Source organism: Solanum verrucosum, unplaced genomic scaffold, assembly GCF_900185275.1.
Source record: "Solanum verrucosum unplaced genomic scaffold, falcon-dt-bn FXZP01000108.1, whole genome shotgun sequence".
NCBI lineage: Eukaryota > Viridiplantae > Streptophyta > Magnoliopsida > Solanales > Solanaceae > Solanum > Solanum verrucosum.
In genome coordinates this window covers 3,226,812-3,253,036 of record NW_026020274.1, presented here as the reverse complement: position 1 = coordinate 3,253,036, position 26,225 = coordinate 3,226,812, and the positions used below count along the sequence as shown (strand labels likewise).

The 26,225-nt window shown below is 31.5% G+C and overlaps 2 protein-coding genes, 5 non-coding genes and 1 pseudogene across 7 annotated transcripts in view; 7 read left to right on the top strand and 1 right to left on the bottom strand.

Moving 5' to 3' along the window:
- The first annotated feature begins 2,484 nt into the window (after nt 1-2,484).
- LOC125833867 (NAC domain-containing protein 90-like) lies at nt 2,485-4,041 on the top strand (annotated as a pseudogene).
- Nucleotides 4,042-5,851: 1,810 nt separating this feature from the next.
- Nucleotides 5,852-5,938, top strand: LOC125834177 (small nucleolar RNA Z221/R21b). The gene has a single exon (XR_007443335.1). It is a non-coding gene; the product is annotated as a small nucleolar RNA Z221/R21b (small nucleolar RNA).
- Nucleotides 5,939-6,689: 751 nt separating this feature from the next.
- Nucleotides 6,690-6,812, top strand: LOC125834184 (small nucleolar RNA SNORD14). Its single transcript, XR_007443340.1, has one exon. It is a non-coding gene; the product is annotated as a small nucleolar RNA SNORD14 (small nucleolar RNA).
- Nucleotides 6,813-7,047: 235 nt separating this feature from the next.
- On the top strand, nt 7,048-7,148 carry LOC125834182 (small nucleolar RNA snoR99). The gene has a single exon (XR_007443338.1). It is a non-coding gene; the product is annotated as a small nucleolar RNA snoR99 (small nucleolar RNA).
- Nucleotides 7,149-7,195: 47 nt separating this feature from the next.
- LOC125834172 (small nucleolar RNA SNORD14) lies at nt 7,196-7,319 on the top strand. The gene has a single exon (XR_007443330.1). It is a non-coding gene; the product is annotated as a small nucleolar RNA SNORD14 (small nucleolar RNA).
- A 123-nt stretch (nt 7,320-7,442) lies between these two features.
- Nucleotides 7,443-7,566, top strand: LOC125834170 (small nucleolar RNA SNORD14). The gene has a single exon (XR_007443328.1). It is a non-coding gene; the product is annotated as a small nucleolar RNA SNORD14 (small nucleolar RNA).
- Nucleotides 7,567-12,121: 4,555 nt separating this feature from the next.
- Nucleotides 12,122-12,937, bottom strand: LOC125834163 (agamous-like MADS-box protein AGL62). The gene has a single exon (XM_049513361.1). It carries the CDS (start codon nt 12,935-12,937, stop codon nt 12,251-12,253), a length of 687 nt encoding a protein of 228 aa, XP_049369318.1. The 3' UTR covers nt 12,122-12,250.
- An 8,659-nt stretch (nt 12,938-21,596) lies between these two features.
- The window catches only part of LOC125834166 (pathogen-related protein-like), a 32,575-nt gene continuing 27,946 nt past the window's right edge, over nt 21,597-26,225 (top strand). Inside the window, exon 1 of the mRNA XM_049513363.1 lies at nt 21,597-21,731. Within this exon, the coding sequence (XP_049369320.1) occupies nt 21,597-21,731 (135 nt within the window). The remainder of the gene's footprint in view (nt 21,732-26,225) is intronic.

Sequence of the window (26,225 nt, the reverse complement as noted above, 5' to 3'; positions counted from 1 at the left end):
ACATTGGGGGTGGGGTAAAACGCTTTCTAACAAAGGCAAGAAAGCTTGAACTCAAAGACCTCTTGGTTAAGGATGAAAAAGTATTTACCTTTCTACCACAACCCTCATTGGTCCCTAAATGAAGTCTTGTTTCTCAGTTTCTGCTATATTTTTCATGTTTTTGTTATTAGAAGCCTTGAGAAGTTGGATTGTACTGGTTCTTGTAGTGAAGTTTAGGGTGTTTGCTTCCATAGTAGAATGAAGATTAGATGCTGTTGAACTACTTTTTAATGAAGCTGATTCTTAGAGTAACAACAGAGACTCAGCCATGATTCTTTGAGTCAAAGCTCCCAAAGTTTCTTAAAGGAAACATGATTCATTTATTGAGTAAGCTTTTTGTATGATAGATAGCTGCTAATGTCTGAAGATCACTTTCAAGTTTTTGCAAGGATTGATTGTCCCTATTTCAGGGTGGTTCTTAATTTGTCTCTCGAATCGATCATCTTTAATTTTTGTTTTATTTGCTCGTTTAATGAAAACTTTTGAGTTAAAATACTTTTAATAATGATCTTGTTTTGCAAGGCATAAATTTAATAGTACTACTTGCTCTGTTTAACAATATTTGTTCATTATACTAAAAATAGATGTTTAATACTCCCTCCGTCCACAATTGTTTGGCAGGTATACTAAAAATAGATGTCTAAAATTAATTGTCAATTTAAACAATCAAGAAATAATTAGTCATTTTTTTCCAATTCTATCCTTAATGATAGTCTAGTTCAATTGAAAGGTTATGTGGACTTTTGATATTCTTGGTATAATAGGGTTATATTAGTCAAATTACACCTTGTATTAAATTTTCTTTGAGGGGTGTGCATGACCTTACCCTGACAAACAATTGTGGACGGAGGAAGTACTTTCTTTGTCTCTAATTATTTGTCTATTTTTCTTTTCAATTGTCTTTAATTGCTCGTCTATTTTGATAAATGGACAAAAAATTTTACTAATTATTTCCTCAATTAATTATTTTGAAAAAGATATTTTTTTGAAAATTCTAAATTTTTAATTCATCTATTTCATAATTAATAGAGGTAAAATGGTTAATTTACTATATCAATAATTATTTTTTTAATAAGTGTATCGATTAAAAAATGAACAAGTAATTAGGAACAGAGAGAGTAATAGTTGTCCATTTTATGAAATTCATAGATAATTTTATACTTAATTTCTAATTAATTCTTATCATTAATTACATTCATTTCCTAATTACATTTTTTAGGCTAGATGTGTTGTATGGGTCAAGAAATCACACATCCAAAAGATGCAGGTAACACAGGAACATAGATATTGGAGATAAAGTGGGAGTAACCTCTGTGGAGGCCAAGATGAGACTGAGATGGTTTGGATATGTGAAGAGGAAATGCACATTCACAAATGACTCTTACCTAATGAGAAGGTTTATGAGATGATAAAAGTTGGTTGTAATGGGTCTTAGGAGAGGTAGAGGTAGATCGAAAAAGTACTGATGAGAGATAATTAGACATGATATGACATGCAACTTATTGAGGACATGACCATAGATAAGAGAATATAGAAGTTACGAATTAGGGTAGAAGGTTAGTAAATAGTTGATCGTGGGACTAGTTTTCCATATCAGTATTATCATTAGTACTTGCCCAGCTTGTTATTCTTCGATTTTATTATTACATGTTGTTTTCATTACTTCAGCTATTGTATTATTTGTAATTGCTAATTGTTCTTTTCTCCATTATCCTAAAGGGTTTTGTCACTATGATATTTCCTTTTACTCACTAATTTTGACATGCTTTACTTGAACCGAGCATCTATCAGAAACAACATATCGAGTATTGACCTTCACAAGGTTAAGGTCAGACTATGTATACATCACCGTCACAAGGTGTGAATTACATTTGATACGTTATTGAACCACAATTTTCTTACTCAAAATTTGAAATAAAAAAATATGACGGATAACTTAGATAGTAGTATCAATAATTGGAAAAACAAAAGTACACAATAAATATATGAAAATTGTACTATTTTAAATTTGAAAAGTGAGAGTTTGAATTTTGAAAGAATCACATTGAAGAAAACTATGATTAACTATGTTTTATTTTCTAAATGATATTTCATTTTTTTTTGTCACAAACACGGAACACCATATACTTAAACATTAGTATTTCTATATTATTAAGAAAAATAAAGTTAAAACTGGAGTTCTCAACCTTCCAAATCCTAAGTTTCTATATGCTTGGTTATAGAGAAGGTGTAAATTCTTCTCTCTTTTTTTTGGTATGAAAATTTCCATAAAATATGCTACTACAAAAATTTCCAAATACGTATGTTTTTTTTTTTTCTGTTACAGAAAACGTGTAGAAGTATTAAAAAGTTTCCATAAAAAGTTCACATACAGAAGCTGTTACTTTCTTGTAAGTTTTGTAAGTTTTGAGAAGAAAAAAAAAAAGAAGAGAAATTGAGTGTATAATGGAGAATTTGAAAGAGGGTTTCCGATTCAGTCCGAGTGATGCAGAAGCTGTTACTTTCTTGTTGAGATTCATTGCTGGAAAATTCATGAATGATTCTGGATTCATCACTACTCATGTTGTTACTGTTGGGTATGTAGCAAGAGTTAATGGGAAATGGAGGGAGGATGAAAGAAGAACTTGAAAAAGTTGAGAACTTGAAAAGTCCTCTTATGCTTTATTAAAAAGACATTTGTCCCTCATCGGTGGTAGAAAGAAAAATAGGAGACTTTTAAATATAGAAACACTCTTATTAATTGTTAAAAGGGTTGGAAAGACGGACCCCCCTCGTGCCGTCGTCGCTCCGCTCGGCTTCGGTTTCGAATTTGGAAAAATCGATCGAGAGATTATTTTTTGGACAAAGTTTGTTTTAATTATTTTAGTTAATTGATTATTTAATTATTAAATGGCCAACGTTTTAATTAGTTAATTGACCCGACCCGACTCGGATCCACACGCGACCCGTTTTATTTAAATCTTTCCCGTTTTTATTTAAATTTCCCGCCGTTGAAAGTGACTGTTCTGAAAGGTTGCAACTTTCAGAAATAGCCATGACCGTTTGAAAGGTTGCAAACTTTCATGAATGATCGAGTGGATTCTGAAAGGATTGCAACCTTTCGAAACCAGTTCCTCTTGCCTATAAATACATTGATTCCTCATACTTATTCTTTACAAATTTTCTAATTTCTTCTTCTTCTTTTGCACAAATTTTCTTCGTGTACTCTACTGTTGTTGAGTGGTTCGCTGACACCAGAATTTTGGGTATCAATACACTGGTGATTGAGATCATTCTATCTTGGGAGGACATATTCCAAATCAAACCTCGGATACTAGAGGTGAATAATTTCCTTAAGGGGACACTGTGCATTCAGTGGGCTTGATCTTTTTCCTGATTCTGTTTTTCCAGATTGTGGTATGTTTTTTTTTACAGATTTTAGATTTGTCAATTAATTTCTGTTCATCTATTCTTACTGGTTTATTAAACTTTGGTTACTTCGTGTTTCTGCAAAGTTTATTGAAATAAGTAATTCTGGTTTTAAAAGACAGGTTATTAACAGATACTTACAGTAAACAAGAACCATGGGACATTTACACTCATGGAGTACCCTGCTGTAATGACGACGACTGTAGTCAGTATCGCTTCTTCATCACAAAGCTCAAGAAGAAAAGCAAGTCGAGATGTGGGAAATAAGGGCAGTTGGAAACAACAAGACAAGAGCAAACCTGTTCGAAAGAATGGAGGACCAGTGATTGGATACAAGAAGGCATGTGTTACATGAATAAAGGCTATAAACAGGAAAATAGTCATTGGTTAATGAAGGAATACGACCTCTGGTATATTCTTGACAAATTTGACAAGGATTGCAGAGATTATGTTCTTTGTGCTATTAAGAAGAGAACCCGTATCAAAACTCGCACAATGAAGTTGATGAATGTTGTTCCTGACCAAACCTCGGCGTCTGAATCAACAAGTTATGAGGACGCATTAGAGTTGCTGAACATAAAATCAGTCTTATAATTACCTTTTAAATGCTTCAACTAACTCAACCATGCAAGTTTCTATTTATTATATTCAAAGGGTTCTATTTATAATTTTTTAAGAATGTATCAAGTCAATAGTGGACAACTATTATTGAACATAAGGTAATTCACCAGACAAATCTATTAAAAACCTGTGCCTTGAGACAATGAGCATAACTTGTGCCTTTGAGACACAAATTTAGTAGTAAAAAATTATCAAAGGCATAAAATTTTAAAACTGAACTATTGGTTGAAAGGCATAATTTGTGTTTTAGAACATAATTCGAATAATGTGGAACTTTTTAAGATGAAACATGTTAAAACTACTTGTGACATAAGTTTAGTGGTATGAATTTTACCACGAGAAAATTCGCTAGATACGTAACTAGGCATAAGTTCAGTGTATGAAATGTTCTAAAATCTAAACTTATGTCTTACGAGACATTCACATCATTAAGTCTTAAAACTCTATTCATACTTAAGGTTGATGCTTATAATTTATAAGATTGATGTGTATAATTTAAGAAAATAGACATATTTTATGTGTTAACTTAACTATCTAATAGATAAATGAGAATATATGTAGCTTTTTCAAAATTTAAAGAGTTTAATTAAAATATTTTATTAGAAAGTTAGAAGTTCAATTGAAATATAACGAATTTGAGTGTCTAAATCAAATGTTTTCTATCCTAACAGGTTGAGGAATTGACTATTTATTAAACTTTTAAATTAAGTTCATACATATTATTTAGGGATGTTCGTGGTTTGGTTTGAATCAGTTATTGGTTAAAATAAAAATAAAATCAATATAGTTTGTTTTTTTAGTTTCTAAAATCAAACCAAACCAAACGAAAAAATAACTGTCGGTTTGGTTCAGTTTTTCTAGCTTTTTCGATTTGAAAAGTAATAATTTTTTAGAGGACATACGTATCTCGATAGATACAAACACCTAGTACATTAATAATCCACATGAAAGCTACTGCTGGTTCAATTAAGCAATACTATAATTATTATTATACGAACAAAGTGATTCAATTAAGAGAATGTGTGATTATCTTATGTGAGATAAGGTACGTAAAGATTAAAGTAATGAATTTTGATGGACTTGAACTCATGATTGTAATAGTTGGGCTTGAGAAAATGGTATAGTTAAAGACTTAAGTTAATTAAAATTTAACAAAATATTTATATTTTATTTATGAATAATACATAAATAATTATAAAATTTATATATCTAATTTATCGGTTCGATTATTTTTGTGGTTGTTATTTTAGTAAAACCAAAATCAAACCAAATAGTATCGGTTTTCAAAATTATAAAACAAACCAAACCAAATATTGATTTGATTAGAATTGCGGTTCGATTTAATTATTTAACCATAACCATGAACAACCCTAATATTATTCATATACTCCATCCGGTCCACTTCATTTGTCGTTCTTATTAAAAATAAATTATTCAAAATAATTGTCTTATTAGAAAAAATAAGATATAATTAACTAGAGTATTAGTTTCCATTTTGTCCTTGCTCAAAAAATGTAAAGAGAAATTAATGTGGTGAAAAATATGATTAATATTAAATTGAGAATAACGAATAAATAGAAGTAGAATCCTATCCCAATTGTTCTCTCAATTTGTTAGGCCCATGAGTAAAAAGCCCATATTCATCTTATTAGGGTTTCGCCGTCAACACATCTCAGCTATATATTCCCCATATCCACCATTATCAAACACATCTCAGCTCCTCAACAACTACTTCTTTCTCACTTTTTTTCACACACAACACATATTTATTCATCTTTAATTTGAGCAGTGATGATATCTAGAGAAAGTCATGCACCACTCTGATATTAGTGATGTGAAATTTCTCATACCCATAATTATTTCTGAGCTCTTTCCCTTGATTATTTTCGTTTTGTGTTAATTCTTCTTTTATATATATGAGCCATGTGATGCGATCTTTGTAAAGATCAAACCATGATGCGGACCGTACATAGCCATAAGCTTTTGGGGATGAACTTTGGTTACTGATGGCTTCTTTCTGCATTTTTTTGAACCTATTTTTTGGGTTTTCGTTTATTAGAAATTATATTCGTTTTTTTTATCTTTGCTATTTTACGATTTAGTTTTGAATATTTCTGAAATTGAGGGAGAGGGAATTAGTAGTTGTCAGTGAAAGATGTATGGGAATATGGGTGAAGGAGAGGTTATTGGAGTGGGAGGAATCGAAAGATATAAGGATTTTATTTATTTTTTCAATTTGATTGGAAAAATAGAAAAAAAAAGAATTATGTCTTTCCGATGCCTCCCATTCCCATGGCTTCCGTTCACTTCTCCCATTCCTCATCTTTCATTCTGTTTGGTGAAATTCATCATATCCTCTCTGTTCTGAAGATTATATTTGTTATAATTGCTAATTTACTAGTTTTCATTGCCGTATTTCGTTGTTGTATTTTGGGTTGATCTGAGAATTTTAAGGCTTGTTTCTCAAAACATTCGCAGTTGCCGTCTAAGGGCTTGAGAGATAATGCTGCTTTTATCCTTCCTTGGATTTTTTGTTCTTTAATTTGTGTTTTATGTTTGTATCAGTTTGGAATTGTGATAATTTTTGGTTAATTGATTGATTTGAATCTTAAATTACATGGTGTCTATGATGATAATTGTTAAGGCTTGTTTCTCAAACATTCGCAGTGGCCGACTAAGAGCTTTCGCCTTCGCCAGGCTTGAGAGTTAATGCTGCTTTTATCCTTCCTTGGATGTCTGAGACACCATTATCATGTTTTGCTATTTTGCTGATGAATCTATCTGGGGTTTTTCTCCATTTTGGGTTTAGCATGTAATTTTGCTATGTTGTGGTTTGTTTTTTTGATTTTGAGCTATCATTTATGTTAGCAAATTCAGATTTTTATTGCTAAAGATCATAGCTTTTATGAAAATAATCCATTAGCTTATGAAATTAGTGGATCTTGGACTGTTAAGTCTGCCTCTCTAGCAATGAAAGAGTTGTTTTAGGGATGAACAAGTCCCTGATAAATGAACCCATTCATCACTTTGTCAGCATCACAATGTTTATGTTTTGCTGATCATTATCGGATGGTACAATTTTGAATTGTTTTAAGAAGTTGCTGTGTTTTACTCAACTGTTTTGTTATGTCAATGATGATAGATCCTAAGGCTTGTTTCTCAAAACATTCGCAGTGGCCGCCTAAGTGCTTTCGCCTTCGCCAGGCTTGAGAGTATATGCTGCTTCTATCATTCCTTGGATGTCTGAGTCTTTTTAACTAAGTTTAAGTTTAAGCTATGTTAGATTTGGTTCTTGTTTGATGATGAATATCTGTGTAATCGTCTTAGAACTAGTGTTCAATTGCTTTTCTATCCTTCATGAACTTCTTGTCTTTTGCCTATGATGATAGATCCTAAGGCTTGTTTCTCAAAGCATTCGCAGTGGCCGACTAAGTGCTTTCGCCTTCGCCAGGCTTGAGAGTATATGCTGCTTTTATCCTTCCTTGGATGTCTGAGGCCTTTTTTGCTAGTATAGTGTAGTATTTCCCCTTTGCTTCTTTTTTTGATTGTTCATATATCTTTGAATTCAAATTGTATCCTATTTAAAGTAGGTGTTAGATACTGTCTTTTATGTTACCACACTAGTAATTGTACTTGTCACTTGGTGTTGCCTTTTAATTAGTTCCACTCAATTTTATTTTCTTTGATTGGCTTTGATGTTAACCTTATACTATATCATTGTCATAGATGGTTGGAATTAAGCTTTTATGAATATTTGATTTGTGTTCCTAGTAAAGTTTGAGCTTCCTATACATCCCATCTACTCTTCCCTACTCAGGTTCCTCACATGGTTTTAGCAATGGTGTTTCTCTATCAAGTTTGAGCTGTCCTGATCAATTTATTGTCCTTTTTGTGCATTTTATTGTTTTGTATATGGTATTAGCACATCTATGACTGTGTTATTGTTTCACAAAGATATAGAGACCAATAGTATTGCACACATATATGTGCAACTCCTAATACTAGTGTTTATAGAAGCTTTTGCATTGTCCTATGAGGATAGATCCCAAGGCTTGTTTCTCAAAACATTTGCTTTAAGAGCTTTCGCCTTCGCCTTGAGAGTTTATGCTGCTTTTATCCTTCCTTGGATGTCTGAGGCTTGCCTTTCAGTATGTTGCTTTCACCCCCCACCCAATTTGTTATATTGCAGCTATTGCCTTTTTCAGTCTTCACAACATTTCGTACTCTAAAATTACATAACATACCCGGTGAAATTGCACAAGTGGAGTTTGATGATGGATTGTATGCTGACCTTAGTGAAGTTGTTTCATCGGCTCAAGTGCATACTCATATTACATTGAGCTAAAATGCTGTTTTTTGGGCTATGATTTTAAAGAGAGAGGATAGAGTGATGAATATCTCATTTTTGAATGAGATTTGGTAGATAGATTTGCATAACAAAGGGTTTCTGATATAGTTGCCCTAGATGTTGGTGGCTTTATTATTAACTCTATTGTGCATTGTTCTATTCTTTTGAACATGAGTTTTCTTCACAATGAACCTTCTATAAAATACACTTGATATGAGCCCTTTACACTACAATAAAACCAAACTGTATTTGATAGTATTTTCAGACCAAAAAAATCAAGTAAATTTATTTTGTTGTTTACATATTATAATAACCTTAATCTAACATAGTACAATATTTTTGACTTCAGAATTTGTGTTTGTATTCTGATAATAGCTACTCTTTTTCATATATCAATTCAAATTTGTATTTTATTAGTCAATTTATTTTGCTGTTTATCTATGACTATTATAGCCTATAGTACTTTTCTTTTTGAATTTAAAATTTGTGTTTGTACGTAATTAATAGGTGTTCTCATATATCAATTGAAATTTGTATATGTATATATATATATATATTTTTATATATTCATGCTATATATCTATATAAAAAATAATTAAGTTTTTGAGATTTGCAAAGTAAGGGAATTACATGTAGAACATTTGAGGTAATGATATTCTTTTTTGAAATAATTGAGTAAAATAAGTATATATTTAAATTTATAATTATTAAAATTCTAGTTTTTAGTTACACAAACAAGAATGACAGATAAGTAATAATTTTTGTAAGATGAGTATGCGTACCTTTTTTTAGATGCATAATTCAAAAGGATAAATACTTTTTTTTACCAAATATAAATTAGTTCTGATGCTTCAATTTTTTTTTTATTTTATTATTTGAAATTTTAAATAATGATCTCAAATTGCATGTTTAAAAGGTTATTTAAAATTATGAATTCATATTGTATGTTCCATTTAAATACTAATTTAATTTGGGTATTGTAATAAAATACTTTTATCAATTATTGCTTTCTATGAAACAAATAAAATTTAAAGTGGACAAATAAAAATCAGATGAAGGACACTCTTCAAAAAAATGAACTATATATGCAGTATTTTAAAGGAAAATCTTATTCATTGTCCAGAATTTAGCCATTTAAAGAAACTTAATAAAAATTATTTACTGTAAATAATTAAAGAATTGTTATATACCAGATATCTTATTGATAATGAAATTAAATGATAATGGGTAAATATATATGATTCAATAAAAAATACTATGTCATGTATATCATATTAATAACATTATATTTGAGGGAGCATTACACGAGATATTAACTTTTTATGTGACATAATTTTTTTTTGATTTACTTAAAATCAAAACAATATATTTTCAAAATAAAAATTAACACTTGTTTTTTTACAACAAATCAATTTCTGATTTACACCTGGTCAAAGGGAAAAAGAGAAATGTCCTAATTGATTAAAACGGAAAGTAAAAAGAAAAAAGAAAAAAAAATTATTATATTAATGGAAAAAACTATATAATAAAAAAAGAGAAAGAAAACAAACCATCATCATTTGAACCACATAAGCGCCATTTGGCATTATCCCTTTTTTGGCGCATTTGAACCACATAATTAGGTTTTCATATCCAAGTATGATTAGGGATTGCGTTAAATTGGATTCTTGGTTGCTCGTTTTACTAAAAAAAAAAGCATATATTCTGCCACATTATCATACAATGTATATACTTATTCCACAAGCATATTTTGATGGTTATTAGTTCCATGCAAACATATAGTTGTTACAGTGGATAAAATATAGTAATGTGATTGCTAGAAAAATAGATTATATTTGTAATTTTTAATCAGCCACAAAAGAACTGTGGCTAAGTAAGTTTTCTTCTTTTGTCGGAAAAAATGCAGATCATCATTCACGCATACCTTGTAGGAAAAAATAGAGATCATTATTCAAATATTTTCTCTCTCCCTATTCACCTCCCCACATCCTTCTTCCCCATAAATTGAAGCGGAAATAGAAAGAAAAAAAAAGCAAATTTGAAATCAAAATAAACAAAGGAAGAACAAAACTTTTAAAAAATCACTATCAATTAAAATGGGAATAAGAAAGAAGGCATAAAGAAAAATAAAAATGATGAACAAGGGTGAGTGCTAGGGAAAGAGAAGAAAGGGAGAGGTTTGGGGTGGGCTTCGGTGGTGATGGAGTGAGTGTCGTATAATTTTTAGTTGAAAGTCTTTTCTTTTTAAATTTTAGGGAAAAGGGTTTGAAAAATACTTTAACTTTGGTCAAAATTGTTGTTACGTATCAAACTTTATGGAGGAACTTTTACCCCTGCACTATTTAATAGTGTATTTTAAAGGTATATATGTGCCCACGTGGACACATTACTATTTAAAATGATGCAATATTTATGATATCCACGTAGACACATATATACCTTTAAAATACACTATTAAATAGTACATGGGGTAAAAGGTCCTTTCCAAAGTTTGGTATCGTAACAACAATTTCGGCCAAACTTGGAATATTTTTCAGACCCTTTTCCCTAAATTTTAACTTGTTTATATTCAAAATTCATTTTTCTAATTATTTTAAATTAAAATGTTACATGTCTTCATTTGGTTTGTTATTTGGCCACATCTTATTCATGTTTCATGTATATTATACACATTCTCCCTTTTGATTAATGATGGTTAGGAAAATGTTCAATATGTATTATTTTCAATTTAAGAGCCACATATGACTTAAGCTTAACCAAAATATAAAGTCATCTAAGAAATATAGTAAAGGAAGAGGTCTGTTTGATCGGCAATTTATACACGAATGTAAAATAAATTTTTTTATTATATCGTAAAAGAAATTATGGATTTTATATAATCAAATAATTATATCCGAATTAGGAAAAAAGAATCTCCATCTTAGGGAGTGAAACCAAACACTTATAATCTTCTATAAAAACATAGTACAAAATAAGCTTACATGACTTTTGAAAACATTTATAGGTATTATTTAATGTTTTTGATTCATTTATCGATCATATACGAAAAATCAGGTGAGACATGATTATTTCTCCACTTTCACCAACATATATATAATGATAAAAATTTCATCTAGCAATCTTGTGAATATAAAAAATTCAAACTTATGTACCACGCCACTGTGACAAACACTCTATAGTCCCATGCAATTCAATTATATTGACTAAAGTCACATGCATGTAATATATATACATAGATCTTAAACACAATACTTAAAAATATGTATTGATTTAATCACAAAATTATTAAGTTCCATTCAATTTGACGCTTTCAGCCACTATGGTTCGGTTTGGATAAATCCAACAACCAAAATAAATTTTTTATTCAAATTCTTATTCAAGATGATACCAAAAAAAAAAAGTATCTTAAATAAGTTCTCCACATATTTTCGTATTACCATATTTATGATTTATGAAATTTAGAAATGAACATTTACCGCAATCATGTTCAATTTCAAATAATGCACATTAATTCCATGCAAACTTGGTTAAAGGGGAGAGATTTCTATCACCCTTCACCCTCTCTTGAGGGGAACCACGTTAGACAAAATGTGAGGCACTCGTAGAAAAAATATATTTAATTTTTTATACTTTTAACAAAAAAAATTATTCTTTTTTTGGTTGATACAACTCAAAGAAATTACTTGTTCCTCAAATATAGAGATGTTAATGCAAAAATCCATACTACTCAATTTTATTACAATTTGCAACAATAAAGAAAGAAGACGACATGTTAATTGTTTGATTAATTAATAACTAATCAGTAGTTTAAACCTAAGTAGTCCAATAAATGCTTCAGAATTGGGCATTTCCTGCTGGGTAATTGAAATCAAAAGGAACAATAGAAGCACAATAATCAATAGCTTGATTCATACTTGAAGTAGACGCCGCCGCCGCCATTGAAGAAGAACCATTTATCATACTCAATTCATCACATCTCATATTTACTTTCTTCTTCAATTCCTCCAATGCACACATAAATTTCTCAAGTTCTTCAATTCCCATATCATCAGTCGATTCATTCCACCAAAATCCTCCTCCTCCATTATTACTACCACCATTCACCATCTTCGATTCATCAATAACAATCTCCTCCTTTACCTTCTTCTCCGCTTCCAATTCTCTACAGATCTGAGAATAATATTCATTGCTCTGTTGCACATAGTTCAATTGATCATCGCCGGCGGATTTCACTCCTTCTTCTTCTGATTTTCCGGTGAGGTACCAGTCAATGACGGCGTCGGCGCTGGGATGACCAAAAGTGAATAAACGCTGTCGTTTTAGCGACTGAACCATGACAGCGATTTCAGCACCGGTTAAGATGCAAAGTTCACTAGCTTTTTTGAAGAGACCTAAACGCCGTTTGCTAAAGGTAACGTGCCTACTGTTTTGATTTGTTATTGGTTTAATTGCAATTTTCCTCCGCCCTTGAGTTTTCTTAACGGCGACGGCGGCGTTGTTATTATTATTATTAATATTCATGGTGGGAGAAAAAGAAAAAGGTTAATTATTATGGCTTGGCAAAATTGGGGATTTTATATTTTATAATTTATAGAGAGTATATAACGGGTAAATAATAATAACGTGTAAATCGAAGATTTTATTTTATAGAGAATCAATCGGAGAATATTTTATTTACTCGTTTTAAATTGTAGTTTTAGGAAGGAATTGGGTTACAAATTTGGAAACTATTACTGTAGGAGTAATAATAAGGAATTGTTTTTCCTAAATAGGAAAGAAAAAGAGTTATTGGGAGGAACTTTCCTATAATTTTGGGTACTAATCGAAAACTAGAATCTCTAATAGGAAAATAAAAATAAAATAAAATATACGCCTAGGATTTTTTTTCTTACCACATGTGCATTATATTAGACACACTTTTGATATGTAATAAATATAATCATCGTAGAATATCAAGTCTGAGAATTATTTAAAAATAAAAAATTCACAAACAAAAATTATATCGAATTTGAATCTCCTTTAGTGTTATTTTACGTTTTACCGCTTCTGAAATTTGAATAAATTATATCCAATTTGGTTCACATACAAGTTTTTGTGTAGCATTCAATTAATAGGAGTATTCTATGAATTTTCCTTAACCACATCATGAGGATCTCATATTTCAAACAATGGTTTATAGAATTCAGCCTCCATCTACTATTTAGCTATGAACTCGTTATATGAGACTTGCCTATTGGGACTTACATTTTTTATATGATTTGCGAGCTATCGCATACTGAGCACTTAGCAGGTTAACACAAAGTGTTTAGAGACATTGTGACATAGATTGTGGATTGCTATGAGGATTCCAAAAAAAAAAAAAAAAAACTAGGTTTAACAAAGTGTTATTCATATACAAGGATAATACATAACTTTTAACAATGTTTGAACTTATACTTATATATTTAAGTTGAAATATGCTATTTAATTTATATATATATATTATTTCAAATGGTAATAGTAGTAATTCTATTACCACATGTGCATTGAGGTGTTAATTAGACACACATTTGATATCTAAGTAAAAAAATTGTAGACAAATTTAAGGGATTATCGATAAGATAAAGGCTTAATTAGCCTTGTCTCTACACAAAGTCTTAGCCCATGTTTTAAGCAAGAATAAATGCAGGTACTGTCAATCTATTTGTTTATGAAGTCCCTGCATATTTTAAATTTGTCCAACGTTTTAAACATATGTATGCATAGATTCTAATATTCATCATAACATCTAAAATAGGATCACTCATAATTGATTTTAATATTTGGAAGGAAAAACTATGTGCATTATTGGAGATGACTTTTTTTGAAAGCTCAAGGCCTATTTTCAATTACAATAAAACAAAAAAGAATTAACTAATCGGAAAAAAAGAAAAGAAAACCATAACTCACCTCTATAAATTCATAGGAATATATTTCTAGTTAGATATCACCAAACAAGCTGAAGGTAAGAAAAGTAAAAATAAATAAATAATGGAGAGAAGTTCAAGTGCTAAGTTGGCTTTCCTGCTTTTTCTTTTTCTTGCTGCATCTTGTAAGTTCTTAACCTTCTTTTCTTTATTATATTATATAATTTAGGGGTGTGTATTCGGTTTTTTGGTTTGGTTTTGCACTATTTAGTTTGGATTTTTCGGTTTTGGGTTTTGTAAAAGTGTAACCCAATCCGATTCAAAATAAATTTGGTTTGGTTTGGTTTTCCTCTATTCGGTTCGGCTTTTTTCGGTTTGGTTATTCGGTTATGTCAATAATTAATAACATAACCAAAGTAATAATATTTAATCTCTTAAATATACTTTCTAATATAGATGAGAAAATGCATAAGTACCCCCTCAGCCTATACCCGAAATCCCAGAGACACACCTAACCTTTACTAAGGTCCTATTACCCCCCCGAACTTATTTTATATGTAATATTCTACCCCTTTTTGGCCTACGTGGCACTATCTTTGTGGGCCCAGTGCATGTTGACATTTTTTTCAAGATAGTGCCACGTAGGCAGAAAAGGGGTAGAATATTATAGATAAATTAAGTTCGGGGGGTAATAGGACCTTAGTAAAGGTTAGGTGTGTCTCTGGAATTTCGGGCATAGGCTGGGGGGGGGTACTTATGCATTTTCCTAAGTAAAACTTAAAACACAATACTTATAAGTATACCTATTATAAATGTAATTCAAACATAAAATATAAACGTAATCATCATGAAATGCAATAACTAAAAAGGGACAAAAGTGGTTAACTCCAACTTAATTCGGTTTTCGATTTTTATTTTTTAAAATCCGAAACCAAACCAAACAAAGTATTTTATTAATTCAAAACCCATTCGAAAAATCAAAAAACCAATCCAAATAAAAATCCGGTTTGATTTGGTTTGGTTATTTGGTTTAATTCGAATAGTGTACACCCCTATTATATATGCATAAATAACATATAAAGCAAATAAATTTACCATATAGGTGTGTCAAATGAGTGAGTTTGGATTAAATTTGGGCGAGCTAAAATGACAGAGTTTATAAATTGGTAAATTATTAATCTGTTAAAAAATTACTTGATTTGAAATGATTTGAGTCAAGATAGGCTAAACAAACAAAATTTACGAGATTTGCAAGTATGGTCTAGTTAATTTGTGGAGGCATATTGCCCATGTACTTGTATTTGGGTGTAAGGGTGTAAAATGGTCAGGTTAAAAGGTTTTTTTATCTAAGTTGGACTCTTACCAAGTTTAAATTTCACTATTTTTTTCCCTATAATTTATTTAATTACCAAATAAACTTTATTTTATTTTATTGTGGTTATATTTAACAATAATTTTAAAAATATTTTGACAAGATTTTCTCATGGTTCAATATATTATTGAACCTAATCAATCCAATTTTTAGATGATCTGAATTGTATTGATTAAAATGGACTAAGTTAATAAATGAAGGCGATTAATTAATAATGGAACGGTCATGGCCCACCCAAGTTTAAGTGGATTGGATGAGTCATGTTTTTATGGACTAATTATAAATGCAGTAACCTTGTATTAAATCAGTGGTGAATCTAGGATTTTAAGATTGTGGGTGCTCCTTTAGCTATCAATTACAAAATATAAGTATACAAATTTAACGCTTGTCTTAAGAAAGACAATTATATTTAAACATGATAACGAAAAAAATGTGAATTTTTATTGTTATAGTGATTGCATGTTCAAGTGGGGAAGAGCAGGATTTGAAAGAATTGGCAATATTAGGAAGGAAGGTGAATGGAGTATGTGCTTGTGGGCCGTTTGCTGGGAAATGTGGCGATGGCTGTGGCGATCAATGTATTCCCGTAACTTTATGGATGGGAATTTGTGTTTGATACACCCTATACCTAAATAAATATAGATGCTTGGATTTATTCCTTGTATCTTGAGTATTAAAAAATATATGTACTATTTCAAATCTCTATGCTTGGTGTGTTTAACATCATATGTTTGATGTATATGTAACTCTAAATAAATTGTGCTTCAAAATTGAATGGTGTTGGGCTCAGATTATGTTTTTTTGTTTTTATTCGGATACATCTCTATCTCCCTCTCGAACACATCCATCTCCTCTCTGATACATCCCGTCCCTCTCGGATACAATCCTCCCCTCTATGATACATCTCACCCCTATGTATCCGGATGTCCTATCCCCTCTATGATACATCCCTCCCTTACGTATCTAGATGTCTGTTGATGTATTCGAAAGTCCAGTGATGTATCCGGAAGTCTAGTGATGCATCCGAAATTCATAAATTTTAAATAATTCTTGTAATTTGAAAAATAGTAGAGAAATAATGTAATTATATCTTAATAGTATGAGATGTATGTAAATTACCTTAAATTTAACCGATTGACTAAATACATAACATAACCTTTAAAAGAAGAGAAAATTATCTAGTTAGATAAACATCTCTATCATACATGTTTGATCTCTTGATACTTTTAAATAATTACATTAACTCTAAACTAATTACACAATCACCTCTTTCTTTTCTCTAACCCTCGCTCTCTTTCTCACTCTCTTTCAACTCACTCCCCCTTCTTTCTGCACGGATACACTGATGAATGTATAAATGCATCTTTGAATACTAGATACATGTATGTATGTTGGTATAGATACATATTTTTGTGCACAAATACACTAAATATTTAATATTAGATACACTAATAAAATTGATATAGGATACACTAGATGTTATTGATTTTGGATACACATATACACGAAATTTGTGAAACTAAGATACATTCTGAAATAAAGATACTTAGGGAGAGACGCGAGTGAGAGAGTGAGTGTATCCCAGATACATGCGAATCAAATTTGAATACTATATATCATAAACGAATTATACCTAATTTGACCCGCATGTATACAATATACACATATAGATTAAAAAATTATTAAGTATCATTTACTTATTCAAGAATTATGAGGGCCAACAATGTTAAAAAAATTTTTTAACACATTATTTGGGTAAGATCTATTAGACGAGCCCCGAGGGTTAGGCGTTGAGCGTTCTTAGGGTGTACAGTCGGACGCTTAGGACGTATGTCTTACAGAACTAAGCCCCACACTTGAGTCTCAGAGCGTTTTGCTAGAGGTCTTGACCCTTAGTCTACACTTTGAGATAGCTAGTTTTTGAATACAAGCAGGGGCGGCTGGTAAGTTATAAAAAAAGTCCTTCGCCTTAGGCCCCCAATAAATTGAGGGCCCCAATTTTTAGTTAATTAGGTAGGTTTAAACTAAAAAAAATAATTTAGAACTAAGACAACAAATGCAAACGGTATTAATGAAGGGATGGTATGACAATTACTTTTTCCCTTTTCAATAAAAAGTTGTGTACTTTTTTTTTTAATGTACAAGTTATCCTTTTTTTTTTTTATCTTAATCTTTTTCTAATTTTATTTTTATATATTCTATCCTCCTCTCTTCTTCTCTTCTATTTCTTCCCTCTTTCTCTTTTCTAATCTTATATCTCTCTTATTCAAAACTTAAGAATTTACTTGTTCTATTGATAGTTTATATTTTAAATTTGGAGAAAAATATATTGCAGCAGCCCAATTCATTTTCGGAAATCAAGTCTTCATCATTCTTGAATTCGGTAATATCATTCTAATTTTTAATATTATTTTTGTTTTGTGTCTTATGTTTATTATATTTTTTATTTGATATTGTAAATAGTGTTTAAAATATTTGTTAGAATTTAATATGTCAACTAGAAAATATGAATCCGGTCATTCAAAACTTAAAAGAAAAAGAAAAGTCGATAACTTGATAAAATCTCAAAAAGGTGCTCTTGATAAATTTTAGAAGTGGTTTGGCTATATTTATCGATTGAAAAAGAATTATTAGGAAGAGATTGATTACACAAAAAATATTAACAACTTTGCATCTCAAAAAGCTAGAAAAATAGATTTAAAATAAAAATGTTTTTACTTTTTTTTTTTGAAGGCCTCTAGTTTGATTTTGGCCTTGGGCCACCAACGGGTTTGAGCCGCCCCTGAATACAAGTTACAAAGAAGCGCAACAAACAATGTTGAACCACTACACCAACTTAGTTTATGTGTTATAATGTGCACATTTAATTATATGACTTAAGTCATCCCATCCACATCCACTCAAAGTTGCCCGCATATTTCACTTAGACACCTCAATCTAATCTTATACCTATTGAACACCTATACCAACTCGAATTTGAACCATTTGAACACTTTTTTGACAAATAACTAAAAGTATATATAAGAGGTGTGTAATACACTCGCGATGATGTGGCAATTTGACTAATGAATAACGTACATATGGCACTTTGAGCCAAAATATTTATTAAAAATTACAAATAAAAAAAAAAGGAAAAAAGGTCTTTGTCTTGCCCAACCGTGGACCTTTAGCCTCTTTTGATCCACCATCACTCCTCTTTGTTCAAATTTTTCCTACTCCAGATTTGATTTTAAAGAAAAAAAAATTGAAATAGCAAACTACATATCCTTCTTCGATTTCTTCATTTTTATCCTTTTTTTAATCTTCTCAGTTTCTAAAGGAAGTTGAAAGAAACCATTAATGGTGAAATTGAGATGTTTCAGTGGAGAAAATTTTCTACTCTAAAAAAGGAATTCTGAAATTGTTTTGTTTGTTTGAAATCAACGCTTCTTCAATTTCTGTATTTTCATCCCTTTGCTCGTCTTTGTTGCGGAAAGAAATTAAACCGTTAATGAAGGAATTAAGTTATTTTTAGAAGAAAAAAATACTTATTTTTGAAAAAAGAAATTTCGAAATTAAGTTGTTTGTAGCTGAACCCACTTTCATTTGCTTCTTTTTATCTCATTTGTGGGCTTGGTGCAGGAGGAAACTCAATTTCAGGTTAAAATTTTTAATTCTTGAAAATGGTAGTGGTGCTTTCCAGATGAATATGGTAGTGGTGAGGGAGAGAGTGAGGTGGTTGACGATAAGAGAGAAATGAGAAGGGTGGATGGTGGCGGCAGTAGCGGTGGAAGTAATTATGTTTAATTAAGGAAGAAAAAAGAGATTTTTTCAAAAAATAAAATAAAATGATCTCTCACGCTCTGAATGTATGTGTACTGCACTTCCCATGCCACATCAGCGAAAAATGTTTAATAGGTACTAATTTTGAATAGTATAAGTGTTCAATAGGTATAGACTCTAGTAGAGGTGTTTAAGTGAAATATGCGGAAAACTTTGAGTTGCTGTGGATGACTTAAGCCTTATATAATCCTAAAATCTTATTTTAGGGATATATGTGTGCACGTGCACCCACTACCTCAAAGGTGGGTCCGCCTCTAATGGTTGTTGGTCGATGTATATATTGTGAATGTGTATAATAGTGTCATATACATTATAATAAATAGAGAAATCACATAATTACACGACTTAAGATAACATAATCTTTAAATTCCATTTTTCCTTCTTTGTCTCTTAACATTCTGATATATCACTCCAACTCTATCAGATACATTACAATTTGTTTGTGTACAATGTATTTGGTACAAATGTTATTGTTGATACATAACCTCAATTATTTCAAACCTAAATTAGTATAAATTTGTTTTATAGTTATGTATATGATATATAACTTATGTATCGTTTGCTATGTATCGGCCGAAGGAGCAATGTATCCGTGAGTTCTGAAAAATTAAAATAATTATAATTTAAAAAACTTTCGAGATAAGCTGTAATTAAAACCCAAATTGTTGGGATTTCTGTACTTTATAGTGATTATATTGTGCTGAAATTTTAATTGTGATTGACTATTTGCACCACACGATGGATAAGCCCGTCAAATTTGACATTTGTAATAATGGCACTTCCACTCCAACAAGTCGCAATTCGCAATTAATGTGAAAGAGGGAAAAGTTGCTTCTTTACTAATTGCTAAAATCTATTTGGAGTTCCTCATCAAACACATAAAATATCTTTTATTGATCAGGATGTGGGGTTGTTTTGCCACAAATATTTTCAAATATATTTGAGAAAAAAATTAAAAAATAGTGTTTGGTCATACGATTTGTTATTATTTGACAAATATATTTGGCAAACATTTCAAGTTCAAGCATTTGAATTTTTTTTAAAATTTAAAAATTACCCCAAACTTTTATATTTTATAAAAACACCCATCATTTATCAATCTCAACTAATATCTATTTGTCAATCAATATGTGAAACGTTTGAGTATGCGATTAATGTATTGCTTTTGTCAATATTGTTATTTATGTTATAAGATTATTTTTTAACAAAACATGTTTATTATAAAATGACAATACAAATTTATGGGTATATTTTTTAAATATATATATATATATATATATATATATATATATATATATATATATATATATTTCCAAAATTTATGATTAAACACATAGTAAAAAATGACTTACTAAAAATATTTGAAAATTTATGGTGAAACGCTAGCTTCGGTTAGCTTTTTGATCATATATAACCTATCCACAAGGTTTGTTCAGTTAGCATCAAGATGGCAAATTAAACGATGGACAAGTCAATATAGAAATTTCTTTGGAGGTCCCAATTAAATCCATAAACTATCCTATATAGTTTGAACTTTAGTACGCGTTGTTTCCACGATATTTCCATAAGAAAATGACTAGATTTTTTTTTTTTTTTTTACTAGGTTGAAGCAAATTAAGACTTTGGTCCTTCGCACGAAAAGTCCATATTATTGGGTGGTTTTTTATTTTTACCTTTAAGTTTATAGTTTAAAAATTTTTGTCCACAAGAAATTAAATGAAAATATCCTTGACATTGAAAAAAATTACAAGGCACTAATGAAAGACATAACTTAGTTCTTATAGAATTTATGCGGATAGAAGCATAAGTATATACAGTTTCAAAACTCATAAAGTTATGTCACGACTTATCACTTATTCCTAAAGAACTTTTGTCATAATTAGTTTAGACAAGATATAAGTTGTCTAAATTTATGTCTTGCGAATTAGATACTGTACCGAACAAGTTATTTTTGCCCACAAATTTTCATTATATGAAAAGCATTGACAAAAATTAAAGATCATTCAAATCAGTGCAAAAACTTGATTGGGACTTATTAGTATTAGGTTAACTTTTTTATCCTATAAAACCTCATCAGAAGGTTTGTTCAGTTAAAATCAAAATGGCAAGTTTAGTAGGAGGAGGAGACAAATACAGAGACTACTTGAGAGATGAAGAACTCAAAAACACCAAATGGAGAAATGGACCTCCTAGTTATGATGTTGTTGATAAGCTCTTTGAACAAGAAAGAACTCATGTATGTTTCTTTTTTTTGGATTAAAGATTTCAAAAATCTTCTCGTTGATACATATTTATCCCCATCTCAAATACATCCCTCTCCTCTCTGATATAAACCCCTCTCCCCTATGTATTTGAATGGCTTATCCCTTCTCTGATACATCCCTTCCCTTTCGGATATATCCCTTCTCTACGTAAAAATATTTATCTAAAACTGAATTGATTTGGTTTGGTTATTTGGTTTAATCCAAATAGTGCACACCTAAGTCTTTCATTACTCTAAGTCGTGCAATATTATTATGAGTTGCAGCAACTACACCCTTGTTCACCGAATCAAGGCTTCGGTAAAAATATTGCAGCAAAATGTTGCCAGGGAAGCCATAAGTTGGGCTTGCAACACCAACTTCTTGAATCGCAGCCAGGTCTGGTGAATTGGCTCACTTTCCAAACACTTGAAGCTTTGGATGCTGTCCTGAAGAGTCATCATCTTCGAAGGAGGGAAAAATCGCACTTGAAATGCGGTGACAAGCTCTTCCCACAAAGTGATTAATTCTCGTGGCAATTCAGTCAGCCACTTACATGCTTCTCCCATTAAAGAAAATGGGAACAACTTCAACTGGACCGACTCTTGGGATATGTTCTTGAAGGAGAACGGCCCGCAAACATCAACAAAGTTTCTAATATGCTCATGGGGATCCTCATGAGCCAGCCCACCAAACAACCTTTTTAATTGCAAGAGCTGCAACATAGTACTTGTAATATGGAACATATCGTTCCCTTTAGCCGGAGGCAAGCGAATGACACCAATTCCACCCATTAGATGAGGGTCATTAACATTAGGCTCATTGACATCGTTGAGGTTGCCAATGTCATCTTGGTAGCCCACTTGGCTACAATTGCTTCTGTTCATACTCATTTCCTCTATTCAAAACAGCAATACACAAACCAAAACTAAAAATAAGTAGATTCAACTATAAATAAAAGAGCAAAATTCAACTTAACCAAAGAATCTCAACCAACACCACTCCCCGGCAGCGATGCTATTTTGATTGAATAACGCTATCAAACTCAATTAATCCAATTCTAAGCGTCAACGATCGTTAGCCAGTATATAACCCAACTAAATGCGTTGTGGTCGAATCCCACATGGTGTGGTACGTGTTCAAGATTCAATAGAAAAGTATGAATATATTCAAATCAGCCAAAGGAATAGACATTTACGAATAAAAACATAATTCAAATTAGGGGGTGACATAAATGTCAAATAACAGAGGGTTTTGATTTGAAATTATAAGCTACAACAACAACAAATAACACAATAATAACAATAATGAGACGGGTTCTTAGGATGTGATTCGATTATAGGCTAATATAGACAAATGGGTAATTGCAATTGTTTGTAAATTGATGTAAATTAGTGAATAAGCTAGACTATAGAGGAAGTAAATTTTCTCTCCAACAATTTACTCAGAATCAAGTCAATTTCTCTCGAACATTGACAATCATGCAAAATAAGAACAACCTAAACCTTAGTCCATTCACTCTCTCGAGCTGAATGTGTGGAAAAGGGTTTAGGATTCACTCTCTCGAGCTGAACCCATGACAACCCAATACCCACAGACCATCAATAAATAATCTTGGTTTTAAAACCTCTCTCTTGAGCAAGCCAAAAACACGAAGGTAGAACTGGATTTGCAACTACAATTCTTTAAGTTAAACCACAATTAATGATTGAAATCACTTCTAAACAACATTTAAATGAACAATTAGCAATACCCATAAACTAAATCAGCCCATAATCGCATAATCACACCCCAAGAATTGGGGTTTTAACTAGACATCATAAAATGATAAAAAGTGTTACCAAATTGTGTTTCCATCAATTGGGTAAGATTAGTTTCGTCTTTACAAATGTCCAAATTGAAGAATCCCAAAGACCACTTCAAATTTCTCAAAAGTGAAAAACTTCAATTCTTCAAAGCTAAGTTAAACTTGTATCAATACTCAAAGTTCAAACTGAAAATTAATTCTAAAGATTGTTTAGAATAAAACTTCTTAAAAGATAATGTTTGAAAATGTATTTATAGTCGCCAAAAATATGCTGCAAAGGGCTATTCGGCTCAGTAAGTCGAGCTCGCTAACCAACTCGGTGATCCGCCCTTTGGTCAATTCCATCACCTTTTTGCCTAGGCCTTCAGCATCCTCCAAGTCTGTAACTTTGGGCGATCTAACTCTGCATCACAGAACCACTCGGCGATCCGCCGACTGGTCCTTTCTCTCGCCAACTTGATTTTTTTCCTTCAGGGCTTGGCACACTGCAACTTTAGGTGGTCAAATGGCCACTCGGCGATTCGCCAAATGGACTTGGCGATGACCATACTCTCTTTTCTTCCTTCTTTCAGCTTGCTTCGTTCCTTTTTACAAATTAGTGTCCATGCTTTGTTTCTCAATCTATATACCTGGAAATCAAGAGTTTTTATCAGTTATTGGCACAAAATAGGCATTTGAGGACACCAAATCATTTTAAATAAAGCTCTAAATGAGTCCAAATCTAGGACTCATCAATGGGAACAAGTCGTTACACTTTCATAATTAACCAAAGGTTTCGAATTCAAGTAATAGATATGGAAAACTTTTTGGGGGTCCATTTAAATCCCTTTAGGGGACCTACCTAACATGAATTTAAAGTGATCGGACAACTGAGTTTTGAATGCTGAAAATCTAAAAAAGGAGAGAGTTAAAAACTTGAATTCTGATACTGACATTATTGAGAACTACTTTGGAACCATTGTTACTTTGCAAACAAACTATCCTAATGCCAATAGTTGCAACCTCATAATTACTTCTTATTTTCAGCATTTCAAAATTAACTGGAGTATAAGAAGAAAATATTCCTTCTTTGGCATGAAATGATAAGTAGCACCAGAATCCACAAACCATCTAGACTCATCATAAATAAGATTAATGGCAATTTTACCGCAAGAAACAAGAAGATCATTCTTAGCAACACGATTTTCATTATCGCCATCTTTCTTTTGTTGTCTCATATCTCTCTTGTACCTGTAGAAATATTTCTTGATATGACCATTCTTGTGGCAATAGTCACATGTAACATTCTTGTATTTAGACTTTGACTTGGCTCTACTTTTATCTCTATTATTTTGACATCTGAACTTTCTTATCCCCCTTGTCTTCAGTAGCCAAAACATCTAAGTTTGAAACAGAAGAAGATGAGGCTTTAGATCATCATCTCATATATTCATTCAAGACCTTTTTCTTTGCATAGTAGAGAGTTACAACAACACTAGAAGCAAAATTTGTCAAAGAAACACCGGTAAATGCATCTTCTTGACAAATAGAAGATCTTTCATCTCATATTTCCAAGTATAATTCAAGTTGGAAGTGAGGTAATCACAGCCAACTTGTTCAGCATAGCAGTATGTTTGATTCCAGTTAAAGCTTTTGTGAGAATGTCGGCCAACTGATCATAAGTATTGATATGATGAAGTGAAATTAAGCCTTCTTGGAGCTTGGATCTGACAAAATGGCAATCCACTTCAATGTGTTTGGTCCTCTCGTGGAACACGGGGTTCTTGGCAATATGGAGAGCAACCTGGCTATCACAATACACAGGGGAAGGACCAATGGGAGGAACAGTTAACTCAGTAAACAATCGATGCAGCCAAACTAGTTCGCTAACCACTTTTTTTAGTGACCTGTACTCAGCTTCTACTGATGACAATGATATAGTGTCCTGTTTCTTGGATTTCCAGCTAATAGGACTGGTGCCCAGCAAAACAATATAGCCACTAACAGACCTCCTAAAATCAGGGCAAGAAGCTCAATCAGAGTCACAAAAAGCCTGTATACCAAAATCAGGAGAAGCAGGCATAAAAATACCCAAAGTAGGGTCTTTCTGAAGATATCTTAACATATGAAATGCAGCTTTGAGGTGAGGTTCCCTTGGGTCTTGCATGCATTGACTCAAGTGTTGTACCCCATAGGTGATATCAAGTCTAGTATGAGTAAGAAAATTTAACTTTCCAACCAATTTTCTATACAAAGTGGGATCAGGCAAATGTTCTCCTTCATGAGCTTCGAGTTTAATGGTAGGATCCACGGGAGATGTTACAGGAGTGAGACCACTAACATGAAATTCTTTAAGGAGGTCCTGAACAAATTTCCTTTGGGATATGAATATTCCATCATTCTTGTACATAATTTCTAATCCTAGAAAATAGTGCAGCTTACCAAGGGCCTTGATTTTGAACTGATCATTGAGGAAACTTTTGAGACTAGTGATTTCCTCAGTATCTATTCCTGTTATAAGAATGTCATCCACATAGACCCCCAGAAAAACAGTAGAGTGCCCTTTTTTTCTAAAAAGTAAAGAGTAATCATGTAGTGAATGAGTATAACCCCTTGAGTTGAGAGCTGCAGCCAATTTCTCATACCATTGTCGACTTGCTTGTTTCAATCCATAAAGTGACTTATTGAGCTTGCAAACCAATCC

Excerpts from the sequence above, each read along its gene's own strand:
- LOC125834163 (XM_049513361.1), bottom strand. The coding sequence starts at position 12,937 with ATGAATATTAATAATAATAATAACAACGCCGCCGTCGCCGTTAAGAAA.